This window comes from Biomphalaria glabrata, chromosome 15 (assembly GCF_947242115.1).
Source record: "Biomphalaria glabrata chromosome 15, xgBioGlab47.1, whole genome shotgun sequence".
In the NCBI taxonomy this organism is placed as follows: domain Eukaryota; kingdom Metazoa; phylum Mollusca; class Gastropoda; family Planorbidae; genus Biomphalaria; species Biomphalaria glabrata.
Window position 1 is genome coordinate 6,542,331 of NC_074725.1, and position 27,777 is coordinate 6,570,107.

The 27,777-nt window shown below is 33.8% G+C and overlaps 1 protein-coding gene across 1 annotated transcript in view; it reads right to left on the bottom strand.

The window, feature by feature from the left end:
• Positions 1-8,715: 8,715 nt before the first annotated feature.
• LOC106061713 (myosin-VIIa-like) overlaps positions 8,716-27,777 on the bottom strand; it is a 45,749-nt gene continuing 26,687 nt past the window's right edge. The window contains exons 9-32 of the mRNA XM_056013050.1: positions 27,517-27,645; positions 26,591-26,764; positions 26,245-26,375; positions 25,592-25,688; positions 25,120-25,260; positions 23,594-23,865; positions 22,535-22,687; positions 22,004-22,107; positions 21,070-21,251; positions 20,447-20,547; positions 19,739-19,905; positions 18,929-19,023; positions 18,592-18,653; positions 18,322-18,474; positions 17,571-17,679; positions 17,178-17,292; positions 16,809-16,895; positions 15,986-16,092; positions 14,818-14,936; positions 14,515-14,581; positions 13,686-13,802; positions 13,372-13,455; positions 12,517-12,636; positions 8,716-11,657 (exon numbers count right to left, since the gene is read on the bottom strand). Of these exons, the coding sequence (XP_055869025.1) occupies positions 11,547-11,657; positions 12,517-12,636; positions 13,372-13,455; positions 13,686-13,802; positions 14,515-14,581; positions 14,818-14,936; positions 15,986-16,092; positions 16,809-16,895; positions 17,178-17,292; positions 17,571-17,679; positions 18,322-18,474; positions 18,592-18,653; positions 18,929-19,023; positions 19,739-19,905; positions 20,447-20,547; positions 21,070-21,251; positions 22,004-22,107; positions 22,535-22,687; positions 23,594-23,865; positions 25,120-25,260; positions 25,592-25,688; positions 26,245-26,375; positions 26,591-26,764; positions 27,517-27,645 (2,997 nt within the window). The 3' untranslated portion in view covers positions 8,716-11,546. The remainder of the gene's footprint in view (positions 11,658-12,516; positions 12,637-13,371; positions 13,456-13,685; positions 13,803-14,514; positions 14,582-14,817; positions 14,937-15,985; positions 16,093-16,808; positions 16,896-17,177; positions 17,293-17,570; positions 17,680-18,321; positions 18,475-18,591; positions 18,654-18,928; positions 19,024-19,738; positions 19,906-20,446; positions 20,548-21,069; positions 21,252-22,003; positions 22,108-22,534; positions 22,688-23,593; positions 23,866-25,119; positions 25,261-25,591; positions 25,689-26,244; positions 26,376-26,590; positions 26,765-27,516; positions 27,646-27,777) is intronic.

Consider the following 27,777-nt stretch of genomic DNA (forward strand, 5'->3'; position numbering starts at 1 on the left):
CATGACTTCACTCTAGACGACCCTTTATGTGTGTCAATACATCGACCACGTTTCGGAGACCGTGTCTAACTTTGAAAGAAGAAGAGTGACTATAAAAAATTAAAGGTTTACTAATGACATGGCTAATCACACGACGGTGGGGCTAGCTACATATAGTTTATTTTTATGAAGTGTGGTCTCATTAGGTAGTCTCATATACACGAGGATTATCAATGAGTTTATTGGAATGTACTTTGATAGACAAGTCAAGGCCACGTGAGGAGGTCGTTTTCTTTGTGTTAATAACAAGAAAACCATACTAAATACTTATAAACGAAACAAAACTTATACGTTGTGTAATTGTATCAAAATTAATTTGGACCAGTCCTGTAATGAAATTTGTAATAGATCTAGACCAACAACAATAAATATGTGCGATTAGAAATATTTTTTACCAATTGTTTTTGTTTAGCGCTATTAGCTTTTTCAATGCTCTGTGACCCTATCACTTATCTGGACCACTTAGGAAAATGGGAGGGGGGAGGAAAGAAAAGGATGTCTGGTGAATTTTACCGTGTTCATTTTTTAAAAGCATTTATAATATTTAAAAAAAAGGGGATGGGCTTGAATTCAAACTCATGGCTCACACCTCCTCATGCCGACATACTAACCACTCTGCCAATGATGTGAATATGAAAAGAGAAGATTGTTATCTATTGTTACTTTTAAGCGGAGACCTATAGAGGGGAATAATTCAGCTTATACTACCACAATCAAGTTCAATTCCTTTCCCTTGTTCGAGATACCCTAACATAATAATTAATTCCCAATAGTTAATAAACTTATTGGGTTTTTTAAAATTGAGTCTTGTGTTGTCAGGTAAAAGAAATAATTTTGCTTGACCCGAGATTCGGTGTCAGAGAAATAACGTGTACAAACTTTTTAAAAGAAAGACAGTTGATAGAAGCAGTTTGCTACTGACTATAGAAACTAGCACTAGGTAATTCAGATTTAACGTTTCTAATAATCTTAATATAAACATCAGAATGGGCTTTAGATTTAATGACTAGGCACTCTGTTACAACTCTAAATGAGAGAGATAGTGTTGGTTTTCGCGATGAAGTTTTGGCACAGTAATATCCCCTTTGTAAACATTTCAGTTGGGGTACATTTTTACTCTCTTTATCTTCTCTAAGGCCTCTCCACGAAGTTTTATAGTCAAAAATTCGTTTTTCCTTATATATCCTTTGCATTTTGCAAATCTGTTATTAAAATGAAGACTCAGCATTTAAGAAGCAAATCTCAAAGAGAAAAAAAAAATCTCTACAAAAATACGAAGAGTTTGGACCAAAGCTTATATAGGTATGTGTTCAAAATCTTCTTTCTTAACTTCAGTTTTGGAAATTGAAGTAAAAACTGTATGTCTGACTTCCCGGTATGGATCTATTTATACTTAAAGAAATATGCCCCATTATTAATAGTTAGATCCGGCTTTAGGCATAGATCTAAGCAAACTAGGCTGCCACCTATATAGGGCTTACGATTGGTGGGGGCCTCGCACCGGACTTTTTTTGAAGAAATAGCCAAACTTGTCATCAATGTTATTGTTAGCGTACATTTAGGTTTTTGATAAATTTTAAATAATTTTAGTTATTTTTTCGCTTTTGTTTTTTAAATTTATTTTTCTATTTCATTCGGGGCCACAAATACACTTCGTCTAGGGACTCCAATTAAGGCCGGCCTGGATCCGGAAATAAAACACAGTAACATAGAAGAAGAGACTGTGATATTAAGAATTGTGGAGATGATTTAGAAAAAAAAAAGCTTAAGAGAATAAAAAATAGGGAGAGATTTTGAAACGAAACAAACTTTTTACCTTTACTTATCCCTTAGTCTGTTGGACCGTTGGGGAACCATGCAGGATTCGTCGACCGTCCTTTTCCATTCCTCTCTGTCTTTTGCCTTAGTTAAAACCTCATTCAATGGCAGGCCTGTCCATTCTTTTATGTTGTCCTCCCATCGCTTTCTCTGTCTGCCTCTTCTTTTTCCTGGTTCTGTTCCCTGAAGGAAGGTCTTTGCAAGCCCCGAAGAACTTGTAAAATGGCCTTAGATTTTTAGCTTGCGTTTTTTTTTTTTTACGATAGTTAGCAGGTCATCATGGGATCAATCGCTGCAGTAACCCTGTCTCTAATCTCTTGGTTTATGATGCGGTCTTTCAATGTTATACGAGACAAACTAAACAACGTAAAAGATCGTCATATTTAAAGAGGACTAATGCCAACCAAATAATAACCGTTTGTGCTAGAAGCGAAAGAGTTTATACATTTGATTTTATAGCGATGAAAAATGCATTAGAAATTATCCAAATCCTTTTATAAAAAGATATGAAAAACACCTCCTTTATTCCGTACACCGGATGCACAGTTGCTCCTTCTTCCCTAGTGCTATTACAGCATGGAATGGGTTGCCTGAGTCAGCCAGGAAAACCAATGACTTGGCAAAATTTAAGTCATTGGTTAACATGCATGACTAGATGCAATGGCGTAACTAAGGGGGGGGATGGGGGGGGAGAATTTTAAAATCCCCCCGGGCCCCCACCTAGGGGGCCCCCAAATGGGTGTCCGAAATTTATTTGTAAATACATAAATTAATATATTTGATTGACAAATAGTGTCAACGGGTGTCTTTTTTTTTTTCAACATTTATGGATTAAATTTATCACAAAGACTAAACCTAGATCTAGGTCTATCAGTACGTTGACTTTGTTGACATTTAAAAAATATTTTTTTCCAGAGAGATCAAATTATTTTTTAAAATTAGTCTTACATTTTAAACTTTGTTGCCACGAATATAACTGCATGATATACAGCGAATTACAGGTATCTGGTTACTTTTACTAATAATAGATCTAATAGATTATTATTATTATTATTAAATGGCGAGAATTATAATTTCAGAATTAAACTTCACACTCTAGTTGTTACCCCTTTATTCATCTTTCCTCAATCCAATGGAAACTCTCTTTTTATTTACATCTAATCCTTTTGCTTTCGCACAAAACATAAAAAAAAAATAATGACGTAATATCATATAATATTAACACATCCTTCCTTTTGAAGTTATTATCATACCCTTCCTTTTAAAGTTCTTAAGAGTGATATCTACTAGCAAGGCCGGCCCTAGCATTTGCGGGGCCCCTATGCGAAACGGATCTCGCAGGGCTTAGTCTGGGTAGGGATAAGCATAATGTCAAAATTATCTTTTTTGAATTAGAAAATAGGCCTACTTTCGTATTTGCAATAAATTTTTATGCCACTTGTTATTTATAGACACCCCAAAATGTCAATTTCGTCTATTCTTCAGGAGATTTGAATAAATTCAAAAAAAGTTCAGGACTTTATCGTATATTTTGCCATTTCAAGAGATTTCCTGGAGGCCCTGGAAAATCAGGAGGTCGCGAAAACCCTGTTATTTTATATATGTTATAATGGTTTAATTTAATAATGTACACTTGGAATTAGCGCGGGGCCTATGAAAGCGCGGCGCCCACTGCGACCGCATAGGCTGCAGTGGCCTAAGGCCGGCCCTGTCTACTAGGAACTTTAACAATTCGTCCATTTCTGGTTGTCTTGACTGGCACAACAAGTTCTCTAGACGTTGGTCTATAACTGTCTGTTTCGTTTGTTCCAACAGTTTGCAGTTCATTATCTTCATCGGTATCATAGTACCCAGAGATGTCTTCATCGAAACTCTTATTCAAAAAGCGTTGATTTTTTCTGTATGTTTTACCATCGTTTGTCTTTATGATGTAAGATCTGGGTGCTGAATGTTTTTTTAGGACAACTGCTTTTTGCCATGATTGACCTAGACGAACTCTCCTACAGAATAATCTTTAGGTAGTCTTGCTTTTGCATCGTATTTCACTTTGCTTTTCATCTGTCGTTCGTTGAGTAATATCTCTGCATTTTCAGCTACCGATGGTTTCAATATTTTGTGATCAGTTGGAATGATTCCCTGAGTCTTCTACTCGTCAGCAGTTGTGATGGTGAATACGGCAGTCCACTTATCGGACTATTTCTATACTCGAGCATAACGAGATATGGATCTTTCCCACTTTTGTATGCTCTGAATCCTTTTGCTTTCGCACAAAACATAAACAACCAACAATGACGTAATACCATATAATATTAGCACAGAATCTTCTTCATGCAGTGGAAAATTAAGAATTTTTTGCCTATCTGGAATTCTGGTCAAAGCTCCTGCGCCCAATTAATATAGTTCGGAAGAAACTACAAAAGTCTGGACTGCATATACGGGAAGCTGCTAAAGAAATTAGTACCCTTTCATGCTTTCTGCAAAATGATGAGAAACTGACAAAAACCCAATCCATCGAAAAAGCAAAAGAAGGTAGTTAATACTATGGATTCCATGTAATCAAAACAACCAGAAGAAAGAAAAGAGTTGATGGGGAGTTGAGTTCTAATGTATGACTGTCAATAGAACTGCAATTCAAACGTGTTGCGACAGAATTGCTGGACAGACTTTATATGGAGATGAAGGGCAGATTCCAAAGGCTGGAAAGAAAATGGATACCTTTGGGTTTCTTCTTGAACCAAGACACCTGTTAGATGAAGACACGCTTGTGACAAACTGTGCTACTTTTCCTGTTTGTATGATGAAATAGATGGAAAATCGCTTTTTCAATGATGTCATTGATGCACGAGCACTTTTCATTAACAAACCAGTAATACAATCACCAATAGACATATTGAGGAAACATGCTTCATATGGGAATTACGTGTGCTCAAACTTTGCAACCTCCTCCGAATACCGCTAACACAGGCCACTTCCATTACGTCATGTGAGAGATCATTCTCAAAGCTCAAGTTCATCAAAAACTATTTCAGGAGCACAATGACGCAAGAAAGACTTATCATGGTTTTAATGTCAGTGAAGTCACAAACACTAGAAAGTATCGATGTAGTTGATGTTATAGATGTCTTTGCTGCACATAATGCACGACGTGAAGCGATATCAATTTAGATTTGTCACTTGTGCATTATTTAACTAATAAACAACGGTATTATTAATTAAAAGAGTCTTGATGATTACTTTTTGTTAAGTTTACTGATATACTGAACCACTTTGATTTGTGGCTTATTTATTTTTGCGTACATTATCTCATGTCATATGTCGAATGTCAAAATGCAAGGGGCCCCCAAAGAGGTCAATCCCCCCGGGCCCCCTAATCCTTAGTTACGCCCCTGACTAGATGCATGACGCGTAAGACGTAATCATCATCTTTTTTTAAAGTAACATCTGTATTTTATAAGATAAGATAAGAAAATCTCCGAAAGACGTATTTTACGATCATACATTCAATAATATCTCAAGAAAGTAGAAACATAAACTAGCTACAGCCCCTACCCCCCTGACCAAGTCCCCCCCCCCCCTATAAAAAAGAGACTAAAACAAGAGAAATACCAATGATAAAGTGACACAACTTAGAAACACTCCAGGACAGAAACTTTATAAGTAAAGAAACAGTTAGTCCTAAAGCAAGAAAACTATAAATACACCTTAAATAAATGTATAAACTATTCTGACAGACACATTCATGTTAGTACCCCTTATGCTAGGACACACTGTCTGTCTTCAAAGTGGAATTCGAGTTTGGAACTAAGTTGAGTTGGAACTGGAGTTGTCCCTTAGTCTGCTGGTGTTGGGGCACCACACATGATCTGACAGCCGTCTCTCTTCATTCCTGTGTCTTTTGCCAGAATTAGAGTCATAGACAGGTCCGTCCAATCTTTAATGTTGCCCTCCCATCGTGTCCTCTGTCTGACTCTTTCTTTTCCTTGGTTCTGTTCAGGGAAAGTCTCTGCGAGCCCAGGGAAAGTCTCTGCGAGCCCAGGGAAAGTCTCTGCGAGCCCAGGGAAAGTCTCTGCGAGCCCAGGGAAACTCATTTTAAGGCCGTACAGTCTTAACTAACGTTTTTTTAACAGTGGTCTGGGTCAGAGGGTAATCATGGCGTCCAATTGTCACTGTGATCTAATTTAAAACTGGCAACATGACACCCTCGTTCACCGTGGGCCACAGAAACAGATGACAAGGATGTCTGAAAAGGTCTGAAAAAGGGAACTTTTTTCTTTTCTTTATGTGTGTGCCTGGTTTCGATGTAACTAAGAATAAAAGTGAGCGGATGTTTTGGTTGTGTAGGCTGAATGAAAGCATGCTGTGGTAGTTCGCATTACTAAATAGTGGTGTGAAAGATGGGGACGTGGAGACCAAGTGCAAGTCGAGTGACAGAAAGACTTGTCTTGTTCAAATTTCTTGTTTCAATTATTTTTATTTCATTTGTGTTTCTACATAGGCCTATATTAACGTTGAAGCCGAAAACTGTGCAAGTTGGTTAAACCAAGATACATTCATTAATTTTTCGAATGTTTATTTCAAGACCTACATCAAGAATGTAATACGCCAAAACCGGTTAGAATTTTACTACCTGCTTGCAGCTACAAACCAACGAACGAGTATTCAATACCTTGGAAAAGAATAAATGGTTGACAAATGAAACTAGTCCATTGACATACTAGAGTGGGTGACGTTTTTATGTGATATCTTGTGACACAAGGCGAGACACATACACAAAAAAAAATTAGGATGCATGCCCCCAGACTACATGTAAACCCAACAGGATATGGAGTTATACGTAATGTCAAAGAGAAATGGGTTGACAATAGAGTTACCTGATACTCCCAAAAAAGAGAACAGAAAGGAAGGTAACTCCTTACAAACTTGGTGGGGGGAAGATATAGTTTTAAAATACTAGACTTACAATAAAACATGTCAGTCAACCAAAGGCTGTAAAACTACCAAGCTTTATAAAGTTATCATTTCTCATTTGAGCCGACCATTTGCAGTAGTTCATCATTGACGCAACCATTTGTGTGGAACTCCAAGCACTGCTTCTAGAGATCTTTATGTGTGTGTGAAACTAGTCTCTCACTGGGTTCCTGAAGAGTTTTTTTTTTGTCTCTCTATTTACAATTCCTCTTATTAGCTTGCAAACTCTTCAAAAGTGGAAGCTGCGTGGAACCTGGATGTCAAAACGGTTATAACGATTTCCCTAGAAATTTGACAGTTTATTCATATATGGAAAACAACAAACCCACCTAATTAGCCACACGTTGAAAACTCTGGTTTGATCGTTATAATTTTTCAAAATATAATATCTCAAGCTTTATAAGTTAAAATATAATACGCCTACCAGCAGTTCGATCGACGACCGGAGTATGTTGTTGCCGGGAGTTGACTTAGAGCATCAAACTGCTGGGTAGACAACTAAACCGCTGTAGCAGTATTATATTTTAAGTTATAAAACTGAATTTAATAATTTAATTTACTAATAAACTTCTTTTATGAACAACACTAAATAAAACTTTTATGACAATAGAGACGAATTCAACCTGAGAGGAAATAAGTGTAGTTGACTTTAGTCATAGTATACAATTTAAATGGTATTTTGAACGAAATCTAACTCACTACAAAAACACGTCTTTTCACTCTGGCATTCTGGGAGTCGTCTGTCGTAGCCATGAAAAGACAAGTGCCGCTTATCTTGTATTATTCACACTGCATAGCAACCAGCCAATCGCTAACTTCTCTCTGTCACATTAAAAACACACACACATACACTGTATAACAGTGATGTTTACTAATTGCCCTACATGACATGTGTGATGTTTTAACAGCCCTGCATGGCGTGGGGTGTTTTAATGATATGATGTTAACCAACAGCCCCAAATGACCTGTATGATGTTAACCAACAGACCTAAATGACCTGTGTGATGTTAACCAACAGACCTAAATGACCTGTATGATGTTAACCAACTGTCCTAAAAGACCTGTGTGATGTTAACCAACTGTCCTAAAAGACCTGTGTGATGATAACCAACAGACCTAAATGACCTGTATGATGTTAACCAACAGTCCTAAATGACCTGTGTGATGTTAACCAACTGTCCTAAAAGACCTGTGTGATGTTAACCAACAGTCCTAAATGACCTGTGTGATGTTAACCAACAGTCCTAAAAGACCTGTGTGATGTTAACAAACAGTCCTAAATGATTTGTGTGATGTTAACCAACAGTCCTAAATGACCTGTGTGATGTTAACCAACAGTCCTAAAAGACCTGTGTGATGTTAACCAAATGTCCTAAAAGACCTGTATGATGTTAACCAAATGTCCTAAAAGACTTGTGTGATGTTAACCAAATGTCCTAAAAGACCTGTATGATGTTAACCAAGTCCTAAATGACCTGTGTGATGTTAACCAAGTCCTAAAAGACCTGTATGATGTTAACCAAGTCCTAAAAGACCTGTATGATGTTAACCAAGTCCTAAATGACCTGTGTGATGTTAACCAAGTCCTAAAAGACCTGTATGATGTTAACCAAGTCCTAAAAGACCTGTGTGATGTTAACCAACAGTCCTAAATGATTTGTGTGATGTTAACCAACAGTCCTAAATGACCTGTGTGATGTTAACCAACAGTCCTAAATGATTTGTGTGATGTTAACCAACAGTCCTAAATAACCTGTGTGATGTTAACCAACATTCCTAAATGACCTGTGTGATGTTAACCAAGTCCTAAATGACCTGTGTGATGTTAACCAACAGTCCTAAAAGACCTGTTCACATGATGTTAAAGACAAAAAAAAAAAGAAGAATGTAGAAAATTAAAAAGATTTTATTTATTTATTTACTTATTTACAAACATGGAATTTTGAAAGTTACTTTGTACATGGCACAAATGCTACACAAATGATAGTTGTTTTTTTATAGTTCAACACAAAGATTGAAGCCTGAAGACTTAAGAAACAAAATTATGCTGTTGCAGAACATTCTAGAGTTGTCTGACAAATGTATACCAGATTGTAACCTAAAAGCAATCAACTAATATGGTAAAGGTTTATAATAGGCAGTCTAGCAATGGATAATAAGATTAGTATTGATGGCTTAATTCAACCATGTATAACACCACCACCTTGTACTTGTATAATGTGTTATTATCTGTGGCTTGATCAGTTAAAGTCTTTTGACATAATAATGTACACTAGCATCTTTAGTTATGTCTTGAACCAGTGTAAATAAAGCATATATGTTATACATGTGACATAAATACTTCTGTAACATAAAAAAGAAACTAACAAATCTTACAAACTCAAGGGACCCAACTTCAGCTGTTTCCAGCAGAGTGGTCTCCCAGGGGTAAACCTGCTTGTCCCATGAAATTGATCTTCTTGTCCTTACAGTAGAGAACCAGCTAGCAACTCCAACTGAGATTTCATTGCTATAGAAACTTCACAAGTTAGTCCTGATAAGCCAGATTTTTATCACAATAAATTGTGTCAATTAAAGTGCTGGTAACTAAAAATCGCCTTTACAGACCTAGCCATAGATTATTTTTAAAGAAATAGATTTTAGATTAAGTATTCAAATACAAGATTTCTTTTTTAAACCCTTTATTTGAGTGAACCATATTGACCTTGTAATATTAATATAGAGGTTTTATGTATACAAGTAAATGATTGCAGAAGCCTTAATGATGTGCCAAATCCTAAAAAAAACAACATAATTCTTAAAGTTGGAAATACCTTTCTAAATCATTAACTTAATAGTAAAAAATGGCAGCACACAGATCAACTTTTAAGTCGCAAAAACATAAGTAAAAGATGAAAAGAGACCAGAAGCTTGCTGAACATTTGTTAAAATTAGTGCATTTTGTTATCAAGAGAAAAAGAGATCTGCAGCCAAACATAAGAGTTAAAAAAGTATGTTTAAATGATATATAGGCTTAAATAAATATATATAGAGAGAGATGCATTGAAATTAGCTTTTGTTATTGCCTTTCTCTTGTCATGATTGGAAATGTTGCAAAAAAAAAAGTTATAACAGTATTCATCTTGAAATAGGTGCTTTTAATTAACTGGATATATTTACATTATATACAAGTAATAATTTATTGGCCTAGAATGTCACTATGTCAACATAATTAAGTGTTAAGTAGTTTGCCAGTGTCACAACAAATTACTCTAGCCACCAACATATGTGACATACATCCACTAACCATTGGACATTCCTCAATAACATATGAGACATGCATCCATCATATATTGGACATTCCTCAATAACATATGGGACTTTCTTGTGGCATACATGAGACAAATCTCTGGTATACAGGCTGGTACAAAGACAGAGCCACACCTGGAAGCACTTAAATTCACTCCCCATTAATCCATTAATCAATATGCTTCGCTACCTTCAAGAGGAATATTAATACCTATCTGTTTAAAACATTTTAGCTTGTCATTTTAGCTTTTGTGTTTATGTTTGTTATTGTCATAGGACCTTGAGCCTACATTGGGGGGTGCGGTGGCCGAGTGCTTAAGTACATGGCTTCCGAACTTGGGGTCCTGGGTTTGAATCTCAGTAAAAGCTGGAATTTTGAACTTAGGGATTCTTAGGGTACCCCTGATTCCACCCAACTTTAATGGGTACCTGACTTTAGTTGAACGCAGTTGGATGTTGTGCTGGCCACATGACACCCTGCTCGTTAACTGTTGGCCACAGAAACAGATGACCTTAACAACATCTTCCCATTAGACTGCATGGTCTGAAAGGGGAAGTTTACTTTGTTCAGCCTACAATATGTTTGTTAACAGCTCTCTATAAATTATTATTACTATTATTAATCTTCTTTTTTTTTCGAAGGAAAGCTTTTTATTTATAAGATAAGATCAAGACCAACACAGAAGTCAACTAAGTCATTCTGGTATCAGAGAACACAGAAACTGGCTTCCAAAAGAGTAAGAAATATCTTTCCAGGGCAGTGATGCAAACCTTAGAGACTTCTAAAAACATGTGCTGAGAAGGAAAAGAGAATATAACGGAATGTTTCCATTTAAGTGTGAATATATGATTTGGTCACAACTGAGGACTCATAGTCATGTACAAGGCTCCACTCTTTGTTTCAATTAAATTAAAATACTTAATACATGAGACACAACTCTAGTATTCATTAGACATTGCTCGGGTCTGTATTTGGACATTGCATACAATCAAAGACAGATCAATCAACTCTAAAATATGACTGTTAAAAAATCTAATTTTGCATCAACATTATAATTTTATTTATAATTTTGAAAGAACTTTGTTGTTGTCCTACCAAAGACAATGTTACTTGATTGTTCCGTCAAAATAAATAAAAACCTCCACTGTGTACACATTACCATCATGAGGAAAGGAGGTAAAATAAAATTAATGAAAGTCATATATCTTATAAGGGAAAAAATACTTTACAGCACTTATTGCTTGTAATAAGGTTAAAAATGAATTACTTTAACAACACAAGGTTAAATGCAGCACAAAAGTCCCTCCATATAAAAATTATACAAGTTAATATCATAATATATATAATATATATTCACTGCTTTTTTTTTTTTAAGCTTATGAACTTGTGCCGTTTTTTAAAATTTTTTTTATATGGATTCAGGGGCACTAACTCAGACGATGCTCTCCCCTGCTTGGTCTCCTAAGTAGCCATGCTTTTTGCGCATTTGATAGTTCATAATCCATCCAACATAAGACATCAGAAGATCATCCATGTTATGTCCCTTAGTGTGAAGAAACAATTATATATACTGGAGTCAATGTAAAGAATTCAACACAATTAGAATAAAAAGATAATAACCATCAAAACACAAAGATCAAAGTATTTTTGTTAAATTCCATGTTAGGACAAACTCCTATAAGTGCTCCTTCGTTCCTAGAGCCCATTAGAAAAATGGAACAGCTTGCCTGAATTAATCAGGAAAACCATGACTTGGCACAGTTCAAGCCTCTAATTAACATGCCCATCAAATTAACACATGGGTATGGGTACAACATAATTACATTCTGTTTTTGGGAGAAATGACTGTAGTTTATAAAATAAGATTTGTTGTTGAAATTTCTCAGTAAAAAAGAAGACAAAGTGATTTCATGTTTGACCACAAAAGGCGGTGAGCTGGCCATTTTAACTTTTCAACAAATTACTGTCATGACCAGAAAACCAACTCTTTCATCCCAAGACATGTAAATGCTGATATTAACTGCAGAGTAACTCATAAAATTGGGGGCATGGTGGCCGAGCAGAAGACTGAGATGTTTTACTGAGAATTTTAAGATGCCCCAGAGTCCAGTGACTCCAATGGGTACCTGACATACATTGGTGAAGTAAAAGTGGTTGGTCATTATGTTAGAAACCGATGAGGTTGACATCCTCTGCACACATAGGTCCCAAGGTCAGAAAGGGGAACTTTTAACCCTTTTTTGCTAACTCACAACAATTCATGGAGCTTCCATTATTTCATCAGGATATCAACAAAAAAAATGTTAAAAATAATTTTGAAACAATTAATTGTTTTTCTTGTAAAACATAGACACTAAGGTGTTAATTTAATTAATATTAATTAATATAATCAAACATCTTACCACTTTAGTTTCTAACAAAATTTTGTTTGTACTGCTGCCCTCTACCACAATTAAAGTGAAAGATTGCTCATCATAAGCCCAGTTGGGAATCTGATCGTAGTTGTAACTTTTGACAACAATCTGCTCAAAACAATATTATATACATATAAAAAGTTACTACTACTACTACTAATAATAATAATCTTTATTACCTTTGAGTTGTACAAATGTGCATTCCAAAAATAAAAATACATAATTAGAGCAAACAGTTTGTACAATAGCACATAAAATATATGTTCTCTTAAACATTACATGCAAAATTAACAACAGTAAGTTACATTTTGTTCAACAATTGAATTGCCAAAGGAATAAAAGAGTTCTTGTGTCTATTTACTTCTGTGATTGGGGTCTTTCTATCCATTTCCACTGAGCTGGTAAATGTTAAAATCATTAAGAGATTTTGTTTATGCTTAGAACTTTTATAGTTGTTTAGGAATTTTTTTTTCTCAATTTTAGTCTTATAGTATACATTTATTTTGTCTAAATATGGCTTATTTTTCACTAGGAGTTTCAAGTACTGACTGGAAGATGTGGTATAGATATTCTGTAATTTTGTGACAGAAGCTTTTTTAATTTTTCTTGTTAGATTGCATAAAGTTTTAGAACCATTTCTCCCCTTGTTGAAGAAAATTAAATGATGCTCTCCTCTTGTTGAAGAAAACTAATGATGCTCTCCCCTTGTTGAAGAAAATTAAATAATGCTTTCCTTTGCAACCATTAGAATATTGCTACAGCTAATTTGATTTTGTTATTTTGCTCTTGAGAAAAGAAAAATGTACAAAGAACTAGAACAGTTTTGAATGAAGGAAATATTACCTTGTTTTCTGTTTCTATTATATGAACACCAGAGTAATTAATAGCTATGAGGCAGACTTTAGGAAGGTAATCAACAACACGTTGCTAAGGAAAAAAATAAAATGAGTATCAAGAATCTATTTCATTATATTTCAAACCATTTTACATAAATCCCCAACCCCAATTCAAAGAAAATATCATGTTTAATTATAAAAAAAAAACTAATGTGTTTAAGTAATATTTTTAAAAAATGTTCAAAGGAGCATACAAAGTCAGTCTAAAGAAAAAGAAACGCACAAAAATATATAACAATTTTGTTTGTCCTAAGTACTGACCTTGACCTCAAAGAACACAGAACCATAAGTATTAAGCTGTGAAAGGTATTGAAGAAATGTTGACCTGGCTTCTTGCTGCGACAATGTCACATCTGCTTGATATTGTTTCTCAACAGCCTTGTCACAAATGTGTAGTACAAGAGAACACAACAAATGATACATCTTTGTACAATTAGCAATCTACATTTCTATCCTATCTATCCTATCTATCCTAGTATCATATGTGCGGTCTGCACGCTGGACTGTCGTTTCGATTTATCGATGGTTCTGGGTTCAAACCCTGCCCGCTCCTATTCCCCGTCGTCCTGCGGGAGGTTTGGACTAGGAAGTAAACTATCTTCAACTCTGAAGGAACATCCGAAAACATGTAAAACATTTTACAAAACAAAACTATCTGAATCTTTATATATCATTTACCTCCTTATTTCTTAAGGGTGAAATTAAAGAGAGACCATAAATTATCTTTTCTTATAAATTAGAGATTTCTTACAATAAGATATTTTCATCCTACACATACCAAGTCAAGAATGCAAATAAGAGACTAAAACTCTGCTGAGTCATGGCTTTTCTGGCTGAATTCCCATTTCATTATTTATGGCATATGGAATATAGACATACATTGAACGTCTCTGATGGGTACCTGACATTAGCCGAGAAAGTAAAGGCTGTTGGTTGTGCTAGCTACATGACACCCTCAGTAACCACCAGCCAAAGTTCTGAAAATACTTTTAACTATTTCCCATTTCTGTCCAACCAATAACTCTTTCATAAAAATGAAGAAAAAACAAAACAAAACATAACAGTCACTATTGTGATAAGTATATCTTACCTTCATAACACTGTTTATATCCTTACCATTTAAAAAGTGCTTTGGGATGATGAGATTTATCAATGCACTTTAAAATGAAAAAAAAAAAAGATATAAACTGTTCAGTTGCTTTAGATATTTTCAACTTTAGCCATAAATGACTACAAAGTTGTTGGACTCTAGGAGTTAATAATAAATGAAATTTGTAAAGGATTTTGAAGAGAAGAAAAAAGTATAACAGCAAATATATCATCAACATTTGAATTGGTTATAGAATAATCATTGAAGATTTGATTACATCATGTTGTGTCTTCAATGCAATACCTTGGCTTGGAGAAGTGTTTAGTTTCTGAACCAAATTGACCCCTGTAGACTAGTGCTGCCAGTTTGATGATAAGATCTTCAGGAATATTGTGATAACCTCGCAGGTAATTAGGCATTTCCTGAAACATGAGACAAAAGAATGTATAGAATGAGAATAGAGTTAATGACTCAAAAAACCTATGATGAATCAAACTATATCATATTTTTTGCTATATTTCAAAAGAAAGAATATTTTTAATTAATTATTGCTACATCTTTCTTTTCTCTTTAGATCTCAATCATTCATTGCTAGATTATTAGATTTCATTGAATATTCACGAACATATGTTGTGAAATAAAAAAAAATAATTAAGAAAAACACTTCAGGAAGAATTTTAGCTAGCTCTCGATCGCTCCTCATGGCGTGAAGCTGTGAGTCTCGGTTTTGAAGCAAGAAGAGTTGCTAGGGTGAAAGAGCGCCGAACCAACCAAAAACTGAGAGAAGAAACAGGCCTATCTGCAACTGACCTAACCCACCCATGCCACATATGCGGCCGGCTTTTTAAAGTGAGGATTGGACTTTACAGTCATCTTCGAGTCCATAGGAAATGAGAAATGTGCTCATCTTTGACCACGAATGAGCTATATAATAAAGAAACTGTAATGTACACAACTGATCAGCCTAAAAAATTAGCACTTCATATTTCTGTTTACAAAATATTGTGAAATAAAAGAATCTAATAGTCTATTGTATGTGTGCACATACTTTTGATAGAATAATAATTTAGATATTATTAAGATCTATCAAGCTTCAAATTGTAATGTTTTAGAAATTATTTAAATTTTTTTCATTGCAATTCATCTGGAAAACAAACAACTATTTCAACCTACCCTTTTGTAAAATGCATTGAGAATGAACCTGATAACTTCATTTTAGATTTGTGTGCAAGAGAGTAAAGTGACAGAAATCTTTTAGGGAAAATAAATCATCAAAAAATTATAGTTTCCTAAAATTAGTATCATTTTAGGAGTGTTTAATACAGATACATCAATTCACTAGCTAATTATTTACTATTGGAAGAAGTAGTGATAAGTGAGTCAGTCAATTTTGGCTTTGGTTAATATAAATAGATTATATTTGAATATTTAACACCTATATTTAACACCTATGATACCTAAATGACAGTACCTGGGAATAGTGAAATATTTGATCAGCAACTGGGTCCGTTCCTGGTTGACCATTGACCCAGATTTTTTTCAACATGACCAACAGAGGCTGGTTCTTGGTAACAGAATCTGTGGAAACAATAACAATGTGCTTAATAATTAAATGAGAAATTCATAAAGGCATTTTATCAATATAATTTCAAAACATCATATGAACTATAATAAAAGTGATATTGTACTATACAACAAAAAAAAGTACTAAAAACTTTTAAAAATACAAAAATAAACAATAACCCTAAATATTGATATTTTTGCTTATAGCCAAACTTACAGTCAAACTATTTAAAAGCAGATAATAATATTAATACTAAAACAAATAATCTTTATTATTCTGGAGGAAATCTGTCTTACAATTATGCATTACAAACAACAATACATTATTAGAGCTAACAAATTATAGGCCTACAACTGCACATAAAATATACATTCATACCACAGTGCTACTTAAAAATTACATGTGAAGTTTACAGCAAAACGTTGTATTCAATGATTTAATGGCTAAGGTAGCAACAGTTCTTGTGTCTGTTTTTGTGCTAAGTGTTGTATCTTTAATGTGACTGTGAAACGCTAAAAATCTAGAAACTGAAGGTGTCATTTAATATTCTTTATAGCTTTCTTAAGAATGTTTTACTCACATATGTGTCCAAGTGCAGCTTTTTGTTACCAATGATTTTACTAGCAACATTTAGGACTTTATTCAGTTAATTCTCATTTTTAATGTTCAGCTTGCCAAACCAGACAAGCTGAAACTTACAATACTCTAGATATGAGCTAGGCCTACTTACAGCTGCTCCTTTTCCCTTGTTTGAACCAATACACTTCAGCATGAGACAGACAATCAAAATAAAAAGCTCGGTCAGACAAACAGTTCACTGTAAGAAAAATAAATAAGATTTGACTATTTAGTCTGAACAGTTTGCATGATAGTCATTAAGAAATATTTGCTCCCAATCATCCCCTACTCTTTATATAAACATAGAACACAGTGACAATAGTTCTTGAATTGATGTGAGATCTATTTTGAAAAGCATAATTACATTCCAACTAGTTTTTGACTTTACTTTACACACAAAAAAAATTGCTTTTATTGTAAAAAAAAAATAATTCTGAAAAAGTGTTCTATTTACAAATTTAGATAAAACTAAATAGTTCACCTTTATCACCACAGCTGAAGAATAAACTGTATTCACTGGAACTTGACAACTTAAGACGAGTGGTGATGCTTTTCTTAATATCAAATATTTTTGTATGACTTGTGACTTCCAAAGTCTAGAGAACATCAAGTTATTATTTAAAAGATATTATTATCATAAATTAAAAAAGCTTACAACAGATAAAAATAAAACCCTTTTTTTCTTTTAGACCAGGTATAATTTTGTTATTTAAACTTTGTATATCAGGATTGAGAGCAAACACAGAGATTAAAAATTTTCAAAATTCATTAAGAAAATCCTATTGGATAAAACAAGTTTTTGTAAAAAATAACATGTAAAAAATTAATCATCATATGTTATGAAAGCATGATTCCTATTTAATCCTAAATATACCTGAGTTGTTTGATTTGGTAAAAATAGTTGTATTCTGACATTAGGTAGTTGCTTGATGACCATCTCATGTTCTAGGAAGTGGGAGGAATATAGGCGGCAACCACCTCGTCTGGAGAAACCATCAGAAACAAACATATAGAAGTTTTAAGCAGTGAATGAATACTATATTTGTATACACACCAAAGATGTTTTCATGATTTCTAAATGTAAATATGAAACTCCACTAATTTCGTCTGGGGGGGTTTCATTCAACAAAATACAAGTTGGCTTGAGCTCTTATGTATTTAATACCGCTTAAAGATGGCATTGAAAGAAATTAAAACATGAGTAGGAAGAAGAAGAAGAAACTTAAAGGAGAACGAAGACGAATTAAAACATTGAATGTAAACAGCTTCTTCTTTGATATTACTTCAACTCAACGATGCATTGCACCCCACTGCTGTTAGTGAGCTTTTGAACCATGTTTTTTTTAGGACAGAGACACAACCAAGGGATTTCAGCTCTGAAATATTCCTAGACATCTAAGCTCACTAACTCATTAAAATAAAGTAAAGTCAGACTTTTGAGGGAGCCATAACATGGATAACTTATTCTATTATTACCAAAAAAGCAATCGTAAGCCATTGTCTGTCACAAGCCATAATTAAAGAAATGAAAACAACACTGATTCTGGGCACATTTCAGCCAGAGACCTTCTTACATGAACATAAAATGTTATGTGAAAAATCTGGGCAAGAAACTAATGACCTACTTTTTCTTCAGCTGTAGGTTTGACTCACAAATGGTAGACAGTGGATGTGTTGAGGCTTTCAGAAATGCTCTGACATGCTCATACAGTTCATGACTAGGAGGGCAGATGGATGTCAGCAGTGTTAGCGCTGACCAGCCTCTGTCTGTTTGTACCCTGACACAAAGGAAAATATCAGTTAACTTTATGGTATGGCAGAGGTAACTGTACTAATTCATAAATAGTAACTTTCAATTGAAGTGACATTGACACAGAAAACAACAACTTATTTACTTATCATTGTTGTTTGTAAGCTGTTTGATTATCTGGCAGTAGATCTCATCTCGCAGAAATTTCTGGAAATAGAAAATCAATCCATAAAAAAATTGTGGATACATTATTTTTATCCTAAAAGTCTTTTTTTTAACAAATCAAATTTTGTAGGAATTTATACATAGGTAAAATTCATATATTAAAATTCATATTCATTCAGAGCTACAAAAAAAAAAAAAAAGGTCAAAATCAATCATGTTCTAATTTTTGTTAATTAATGTATTAGTATGATGATGAAGAGATTGTCTATTTCAAAACTTGTTTATTAATTTCATATAACAGGGCAACAGTAACTCACATTCCTTCTGGCAGGATTCAATATCCATTCTGAGCAAAGAACATAGTTGGAGACTTCATCATTGCACACCAAGTTAGACATGTAGGTCTGCAGAGGTGGAACTAGTCAAGGTATAAATGTTTACAAACATGAGATCATTAAAAATGAGTTTTGTAAGCCTGTAATTATAACAGACTTTACAGCACTTGGGGGTGTGGTGGCTTAGTGGTAAAGTGCTTGGCTTTCAAACCTAGGGTTCAAATCTAGACTGTGATTTTGAATTTCTGGATTTTTAAGACATATGTGAGTTTACCCAACTAATGTGTACCAGATATTAGTTGGGGAAAGTAGAGGTGGTTTGTCATTGTGCTGGCCACACGACACCTTCATGTTAACTTTCAGCCATAGAAATAGATGGCCTAGAGATCACAAGGTCTAAAAGGGCTAATTAAGTGTTTTTTTTTACAGCAGTGATGTGTACAATTACCAACAGTTAACTTTCAAATGACTTAATATTTATATATGCAAACCATGTAAGTATGCACACTAATAAATTCATGGATTGAACTAATTTCAATTATTTGATTACAATCTAATGATATCTTAAAATTATGACAAGCTTGTGTCTTTCAGACAAGATGAGCTAAACAAATGTTTGTATGTAATGAAAAAATTATTTTAAAAAGATTTTAGCCATTATAAAAAAAATAATACAATTTTTATTTTTTCTAACATGAGCAAAATTTAAAGAAAAAGGAAATTGCTGTAAATGTAACTGAAAATTAAAATCTATTTAATGAGTCAACATTTAATGATTCTATGAAAGGATATATGCAAAGCAGTGAGTGGCTAACTTCCTGACATCATCCCTGGCACAAGTACGTTTCAGCAGGGGCTTTTTGAGACCATCTTTACTGTAGCTCCACAAGGCTTCACTGTCTTTCTTCTTGAGTGTTGCTTTACTCAGTAACTTGCTGACAGAGTTCTCATTAGAAGGCCTGCAATATACACAGCACAGTCAAACATAGAATATTCATTAGAGGGGTTGCAATAAACACAGCATAGTCAAACTTAAGAGTATTCATTAGAAGTTTTGCAATAAACACAGCACAGTCCAACTTATAGTATTCATTACAAAGTCTGCAATATACACAGCACAGTCAAACTTAGAGTATTCATTAGAAGGTCTGAAATATACATAGCACAGTCAAACTTAGAGTATTCATTAGAAGGTCTGCAATATACATAGCACAGTCAAACTTTAGAAGTTTTGCAATAAACACAGCACAGTCCAACTTATAGTATTCATTAGAAGGTTTGCAATAAACACAGCACAGTCAAACTTAAAGAGTCTATTTTGAGCATCTTCCAATGAAACAATGTTTAAACCTTGTCAGATAATCCTATTTATTAAACCAAAGTATGGGAAGAAACTCAATGCTTTTAAAACAAAGGCAACTCTGTAACAGAATGTTATATAGAGGTAGGGGATTTGAAGGACTATTTAAAGTTGTGAAAAATGAAATGAAAAATAATCACCTGAAGTGAGATTTTGCATACTGTTGTAAATTTGGCTGTTGCTTTGGTTCCATGATATTATTACCAGTTGTACCTTTACGTAGCTGACCAACAAGTCGCACCTGTTTAGAGATGAACAATAAATGAACAGCTTGAAATCTTAGAAGAGTTGTATTTATAAGGTACACAATGATAAACTCACACCACATGTAGGAAACATATTTTCCATTAGATTATAGACTCTCATCAAATATCCAAATAGAGTTCATAAACAAGCCAAATAATCAACTAGTCAGTATTTATAAGACAGTAAAATGGGTTATTACAGTCACATCCAGCTAATTAGACCACATCAGAATGTTATAATATCAGTCCCAATAATCGGCTGGTCTTGTTAACTAGATTCAACAGTATACTAGAATATGTTTTAGAACTTTAGGATTTCATCAAAATAATTGAATGGTCAGATAACAGGTAGTCTGATTAACTTAATTTGACTGTATAATATATGTTTATGTTTGTGTAATTTAGGGTTCTGTCAAAAGAAGCAGCGGTCTGATTAACCAGCATTCCGATTAACCAGATTTAACTGTATTCAGTTAGACTCAATCAACAAACTAACATCTTTTTATCTGCGCACTCACCATCATGTCCTCTGGTAAAGGTTTTACTGTGGCCACCACATAACACAAATTGACAGGGATGTCGCAAGGTTTGTGGGTTCTCTGACACAGGACTGTCACTGTTTCATTGCCTACAAGTTCTGACACAGACTGGTTCATTTCAAGAATATCTCCTTTAATGATGTTAGCATCTTGAGGTCCATCTGGGGAAGTGCAAGAGAGGCACAGATAGGCTGACATTGACTAATTATTGACATTTTTGACAGAGGACAGAACTCAGTGACCTAGATAATTCCTGAACTTAACCATGAACTATATAGATGGATACCAATTGTACAACTGAATGTGCTTTACTATGAGGCTGTATAAAGATGGTATAAAACAGCTATAAAGTTCTGACGTTAGAAACGACTAACCCTTTTCAAATTATTTCTAAACTCATTACTTTATGTCCTTATTAATCTAATATGTTAACATTATGGTTGTCATGCTTGACTGCACAAATTGAATATGAGTGTTTAGAGAATGTCAAGATATGGGTCAATTTTTTTTTATTGGGTCAGACCAAAACATCGGCAAGTCCTGGAAAAGATATTTTTGTAAACCAATAACTGGGTCACAGGAAAAGTTCCATGGAAATGTTAATAATGACATAATTGTCTACAAAAGTCTTTTTGAGAGACTATATAAAGAAAAGATGGCAAGAAACTAGTAATCAGTATAGTCATTTTAATCAGTATAGTCATTTGTCATTATTCACTTTGCTTTGTTCAATATTGATAACTTTTCATCAGTCAAGTAACTTTGCTGCTGCTATAATTTAAACAAGTGATTTGTGTTGGACGTAGATCTAGTTCATTGCTGGAGTATTTCTTTGAATTGATTCAGATTGAAGATATGAAACTCCAAACAGATATTAACACTTCATTTCTTCTGTGAGCTACTACAGAGGCACCTCCAACATGCAGAGGTTTTGTAGCAATGTCTGATTGAACAACACAGCTCTCAAATAAAACATGAAAGTGGGAAGTTTCAGAGAAATAAAAGAATGTATCATATCTGCCAATAACATTAATACATAACCATGTATATGTGGGGCTCAGTATATGAAACACATAAAATATTTAGTTTGGCCGGGGGGGGGGGGGGGGGGGGGGGGTTCAGTTATATTGTGTCTATTTTTTAATAATAGTATGCTTAGTCCTTTTAATTACAAAAATAATTTCAATTACATTTTTTTATTCAAATTAAGTATTGTACCTGAATTCATTAATGTATCTACTTTGTTCATGTGTGTTCATTTACAAGCTTACACCACATTCAAGCAAAACAACCAACTGCCCAATAAGATAAAAACTTTAAAATCAAATATTCCTCTTTGTTTGACCCTTTGTTAAAGTTTAAACCTCATTGTACAAGTCATTGATGTGCTAGTGTGAGTAAGATAGTAAATATATGAAATATGAGATCTGTGACAAAGACTTACCCAGCTGAGTAAAGTCCTCTCTGGCTATTGCTGTGGTCTGACCTTTTTGTCAGCTCCTCGATAAAAGTGGACACCAAGTTGTTAAAGTCATCAGAGTGGTTGGTGCTGAACACAACACTCTCTTGCTGTGCTACACCCAGAGTCAAGCTATGCCTAAAACAATGATTGAGAGTCAAGCTATGTCCAAAACAATGATTGAGAGTCAAGCTATGCCCAAAACAATGATTGGGAGTCAAGCTATGCCTAAAAACAATGATTGTGTGTCAAGCTATGCCTAAAACAATAATTGAGAGTCAAGCTATGCCTACAACAATGTCTGAAACATAAACTGAAACAATATGAACTGCAGACAAATGAATGCATGTTCAATGAAGTCTAAAAAAAACAATTTTAATTGCAGATTTTTTAAAATTTTTGCCTAAGTTTCTACACAATGAAAGTGTCTCATTTTTATAACCAGTGGATTAATTGATTTCTCTTTACACTTGAAAGGTTGTAGTGAGGTTTGTTAATAAACAAAAAAATCTATTTTAATAATTGAAGGGGGAAGTTCAAGATTAATAATAAAAATAATAATAATCTTTATGATCCATAAGGAAAAACTTCACAACAGAATGTGTTACCACTACAGTACTACAGATGGAGGAATTTAGACTTTTCCATCAGTAATCAGCTAGGCAATAGTTTACAATGTATGCAACATGGCTTTAAACTATTACACTTGTCTAGACTAGCTCAAAGAAATTAACATCTCCAAAAACAAGAAACCAAAAAATTGAGAGAGTAACAAAGTCAGCTGCATCATCACCCAAACAATTAAACAAGATAAAATGTGGCCAGCTTAAAAAATTGATGCTTATGTGTCAGCTTTGAACTTAAAATGTCTGCTGTTTAACCAGTTTTGAGAGCCTCATTCTAGAAGAAAACTAACAAAAAGTAGTTAAAACATTAAATATGAAACATTCAAACATCAAGAACATATCACAGCTCTTCCAATCAACTCTATCCCCACATAAGTAACAGTGGACAGAAGAAATATTTAGTGAACATCAGACTTACTTGGCCTTAACAATATTGACGATTTCTGCAAAGTCCAAATGCAGCTTGAGTTTATCGGTGCTGTCTACAACAAATATTCCCTTGTGATTTACCCCGACCACTACTTCAGTCAGCTGCTGGTTGGAGCTGACAACTTTACTCACATTGTAGTAGCGGGAAAATAAAATATCAAAATTATCTTTTCCCAATGTTATAATTTCAGCCTTGATGGTGGACGCTGAGGGTCTTTCTTTGTCTAATTTTAAATTATAAAAAGAAGCCTTTAGCTTGCTCTGAAAAAGAAAAAAAACCCAACAAGAATAAGTTAAGAAAAATTGGCTTTAATTGTTGAACCTTACTTTTTTAATATATTAACTTCTTTAAATTTACAGGGCTGATGCATAATCAGATTTGTTAAATTTGAGCATCAAATTTACTGTTAGAGAACAGCACTAGAATGAAGGGTTGTCCAGAATAGTAGTTTCAAGAAAGACCAGATAAAACGCTAAAAAGCAGAAATCACAACAGACACTATCATTCAAGATTTTGACATCGTAGCTCCAAATAAGCCATGTAGAGAAACCCTAATTTAAAAAAAAATATTTTGACAAATACTATCACTGTAAACAAAATAACTGTAATAAGCCTTATCTTCAAGTCAGAAGATTAATGAGGAGTGCAGCATTTCACGTAGATAAAACACAGTCCCAGCTGCGAATTACATATTTTGTCACACCCAACGCAAAAATAACCACTGTCTGCTGATCATCAATTTATGTTCTCTTTTTGCCTTCTAAATCTGTCCTTGGCAGTGGAGATTTCAAACAAAGGGTCAAATTTTTAAAAATATTCTCACATTGAAACATTTCTCTGAAACATGGTGCTTATGTTGCAATATATAAAATATCCTTTGAATTTATTCAGATTGGCCTGTTATCTTTTGTTTTTTCTAAATGTCAAATGTTTTCTTGCACGTTAAACTTTAACAAGGAGAGAAGGTAAAACTATGGAATGGATTTCTATCACAATAAAACAACAGTCATTTATAAACTTCATTATTCTTTTAAACCATTATTATAGAAACTTGTAATTCCACACATTTTTGCATTCAGCAATCTCTTTTAAGCTTTTCATCTCCATACCTGAACTCTTGAATTGTAGAACTGCTTCTACATCACCATAATCGTGGACTACCTTTGGGCCACCTGCCTTTTGTTTTTGGGGATTTTTTTCTTTTGCAGGTTTACTATTTTCGCTCCATTCTTCTCAGACATTCTGTCAAGGTGACCTGCCCATGCAGTCTGTTCTTTTTTATTTCCATCACTATAAATGGTATATCTCCAGATTTGTGCATGTCTTCCTTACAGTTTCATCTTAAAAAGCACCATACATTTTACTCAAAAATTGTCCTTTCCAAAGCATTGAGCAGATTTTTTTCTTGATTTAGTCAGTGTCAAAAACTCCTGATTAACCAATGCAATTGTGATGATTGCTAAAAAAAAGATTTTGCATATACAAATGTAGAACAGTGTTTCAATGAAACTTACAGGGAAAAAATCTTTGGGTCTCTTCTCTAACAGAGAGTCTGGTATGAAAGAGTTGACAAAAGCCTCAAGTTTGAGGTGACCAACATCATCGGCATGTTCTAGACAGTAAACCTTAGCAGCTGTGTTCAGAAGTAATTCTTCCTGGCAAATGAAAGGTAAGAGAACAATGACACTTGTGAAGTGATAAAATATTTGAATTCTATTTGTACAGTACAAAAATAAAAAAGAAATTTAAAGCAGGCATAAAAAAAAAAATTACAATTTTCATATATATTTAATTATAATAATAATTATTATTCTTAGTTTTGATAGAAAAATAGTTGAAACTATAATTCTTACAAAAATATGAATCAAGTGATATCAGCCTAAAGAAATAAATTTAAGTAAATTAGCCAATGAATATACTATATAAGACCTTTAAACTATGACTTTATAGAAATTAGCATTTTAAATTATTGATGATATTATTTACATTTTCTAGTCTATATTCTGACATTTTTATGCCTCGTCGTATTTGCTGAAAAACTAATTCTGAAACTGCATCATCTTCTTCTGGATTGTGCCATGAACTGAAAATATAAATAGGCAAAATCTATTTAATAAGATAATTAGTTATCTGTGTAAAAGAATAAAAGGAACAAAATGTCCACCAATGAAAATAATATGGTAAATAGCAGCTCAAATATAAAAATAGTAGGCTACTATATGAGGTGCTATTATTAAAGATACGTAATACAATTTAAGGCATTTTCAATTTATTATTGATGGGTTTGCACCGCTATATCTCTATACATAAATGTTTTGTGCCATTTTGTATTGTGTACTTGAAAACAACAAAGGTTTTGTCTCCCTTGATATTTCTGGCTACGCAGAGATATAAAGAGGGGTTGTTTCTTTGTGCAGTCTACTATTAAAGTGTTATTGTTCATCCACCTCTCTGTTTCATTTTACGCCTCGAGAGATGATCTTTTCCCTTTGCAAGACTAAAGAGGACAATCCTTGGTAAAAAGCTGCGGTCACAGGTTAGGCATCTGTAATCACCAGGCACTGTTGTACTTTCACCTTTCTTTCTATTTCTGATGTGTATATCCATCTAAGTTAATAATATTACTATCAAAGACCTACCTGAAATATTCTAATCTAAAAAAAATTCTCCATATTGCATTATTCTCCCGTATCCCCATCTGTTTTGAGAACGTCTCACTCTCTGATATAGCATCTAGTAATCTGTGTTGACTATTCCCTAAACAGGAGATCTAAATCAAATAGAAAAATGAAAACACATTGTATTGCTTTTTACATTTAAATGTCTATATATTTGTAGACATGTGTGTAGTGTTAAAGAGAATTAGAAATGTTGTTAAATAAAAAAAAGTTAAGTTAAAAGAAAAGTTTCTACACATTTTTATACAATTTGAAATAAAAAAAAACAACTCTTTTGTTTCTTTGACCATCCAAATACTGTGTTTACCTTGGTGTGCAGTGAAATGTATAAAGAGAATCCAGTTAACTCATTCATGCCAAGTCTCTCCCCGATATTTCTGATGACTTCACTCACTGTCATGGCAGCATCTACTTCACAAAGCATTCGGTGACCATTCATTAGAGATATTGGCACCAGCACTGGCTTGCCATTTTTTGCAGCCTATATATTAAACAATATATTTCTTAATTAGATGTTAGTATTCAACAAGATATATATTTTTTTTAAAGATGCCACCTTCTTCCTTTTATAGAAATAATAATTTTCTTATGTTTGGAAATAAAGAAGATTATAGAATTTGAAATGGTTAAGAAAATCCAAATAAAATTTTCATCATTGATGCCACTTAAAATTACAGTTTGTTGGTCAGGTGTGGGTGTATGTATAGTTTTCTTGCACCAATTCTTTTTGTGTGCTGAATCTTAGAATGCACATATGTTGCTGTATTGCTTTAGTACTGTGTTTTTAGGAGAGTATGTAAGCCATCATGACAATCTCCCAGTTGTTTCATTGCCATAGTTTTTTGCATCTCTACAGGAAACCAGCAATGGGACGGAACTTTGGGCTAGTACTGGAGCTAGAGGTGGCTCGTGTTTGTTGTATCTGTCGACATCATGGCCTAATGAGTGAATGTGAGCCCATATTGACTATACTAGTCTGCGGAAGATGTTGTGGCAGGTGAGCCCAATGTTAATAGTATTTCCTATTAAGTGATTCATTTGCATCCCAAATTGTAAATAAGTCATCATATTAAATGTTATATTGAATTCATTATTAAGCATGAATGTGTACAGTAGAATGTCAGGCACCCGGGCAAACGAGCCAAGGCTTAAAAGACAACCCTGACACATTTTAATACATCATATCTATTTTGATATAAAATTCGAAAAGAAATGTTGAAAAAGTGATCCTACTTGAAACTCCAGCCAACTAGGTGGATAAGTTCTTGTCCCCACACTGCAAGTACGTCTAAGCATCCAGTCTATCTTATCCGAGAATTCTGGTGGCCCTTCGGACAAAAAACTGTTGAAACTTGGGGCTAACTAGGTAAATAAAAAGGTAAAATAAAAACTTACTTTGACAAAGTCTATAAATAATGAAATTAAGTGGTAAATGAGGATGGACAATTCATGTTTTATTTTTTAAAGCTCAAGTACTATATTAAGTATGCTGAC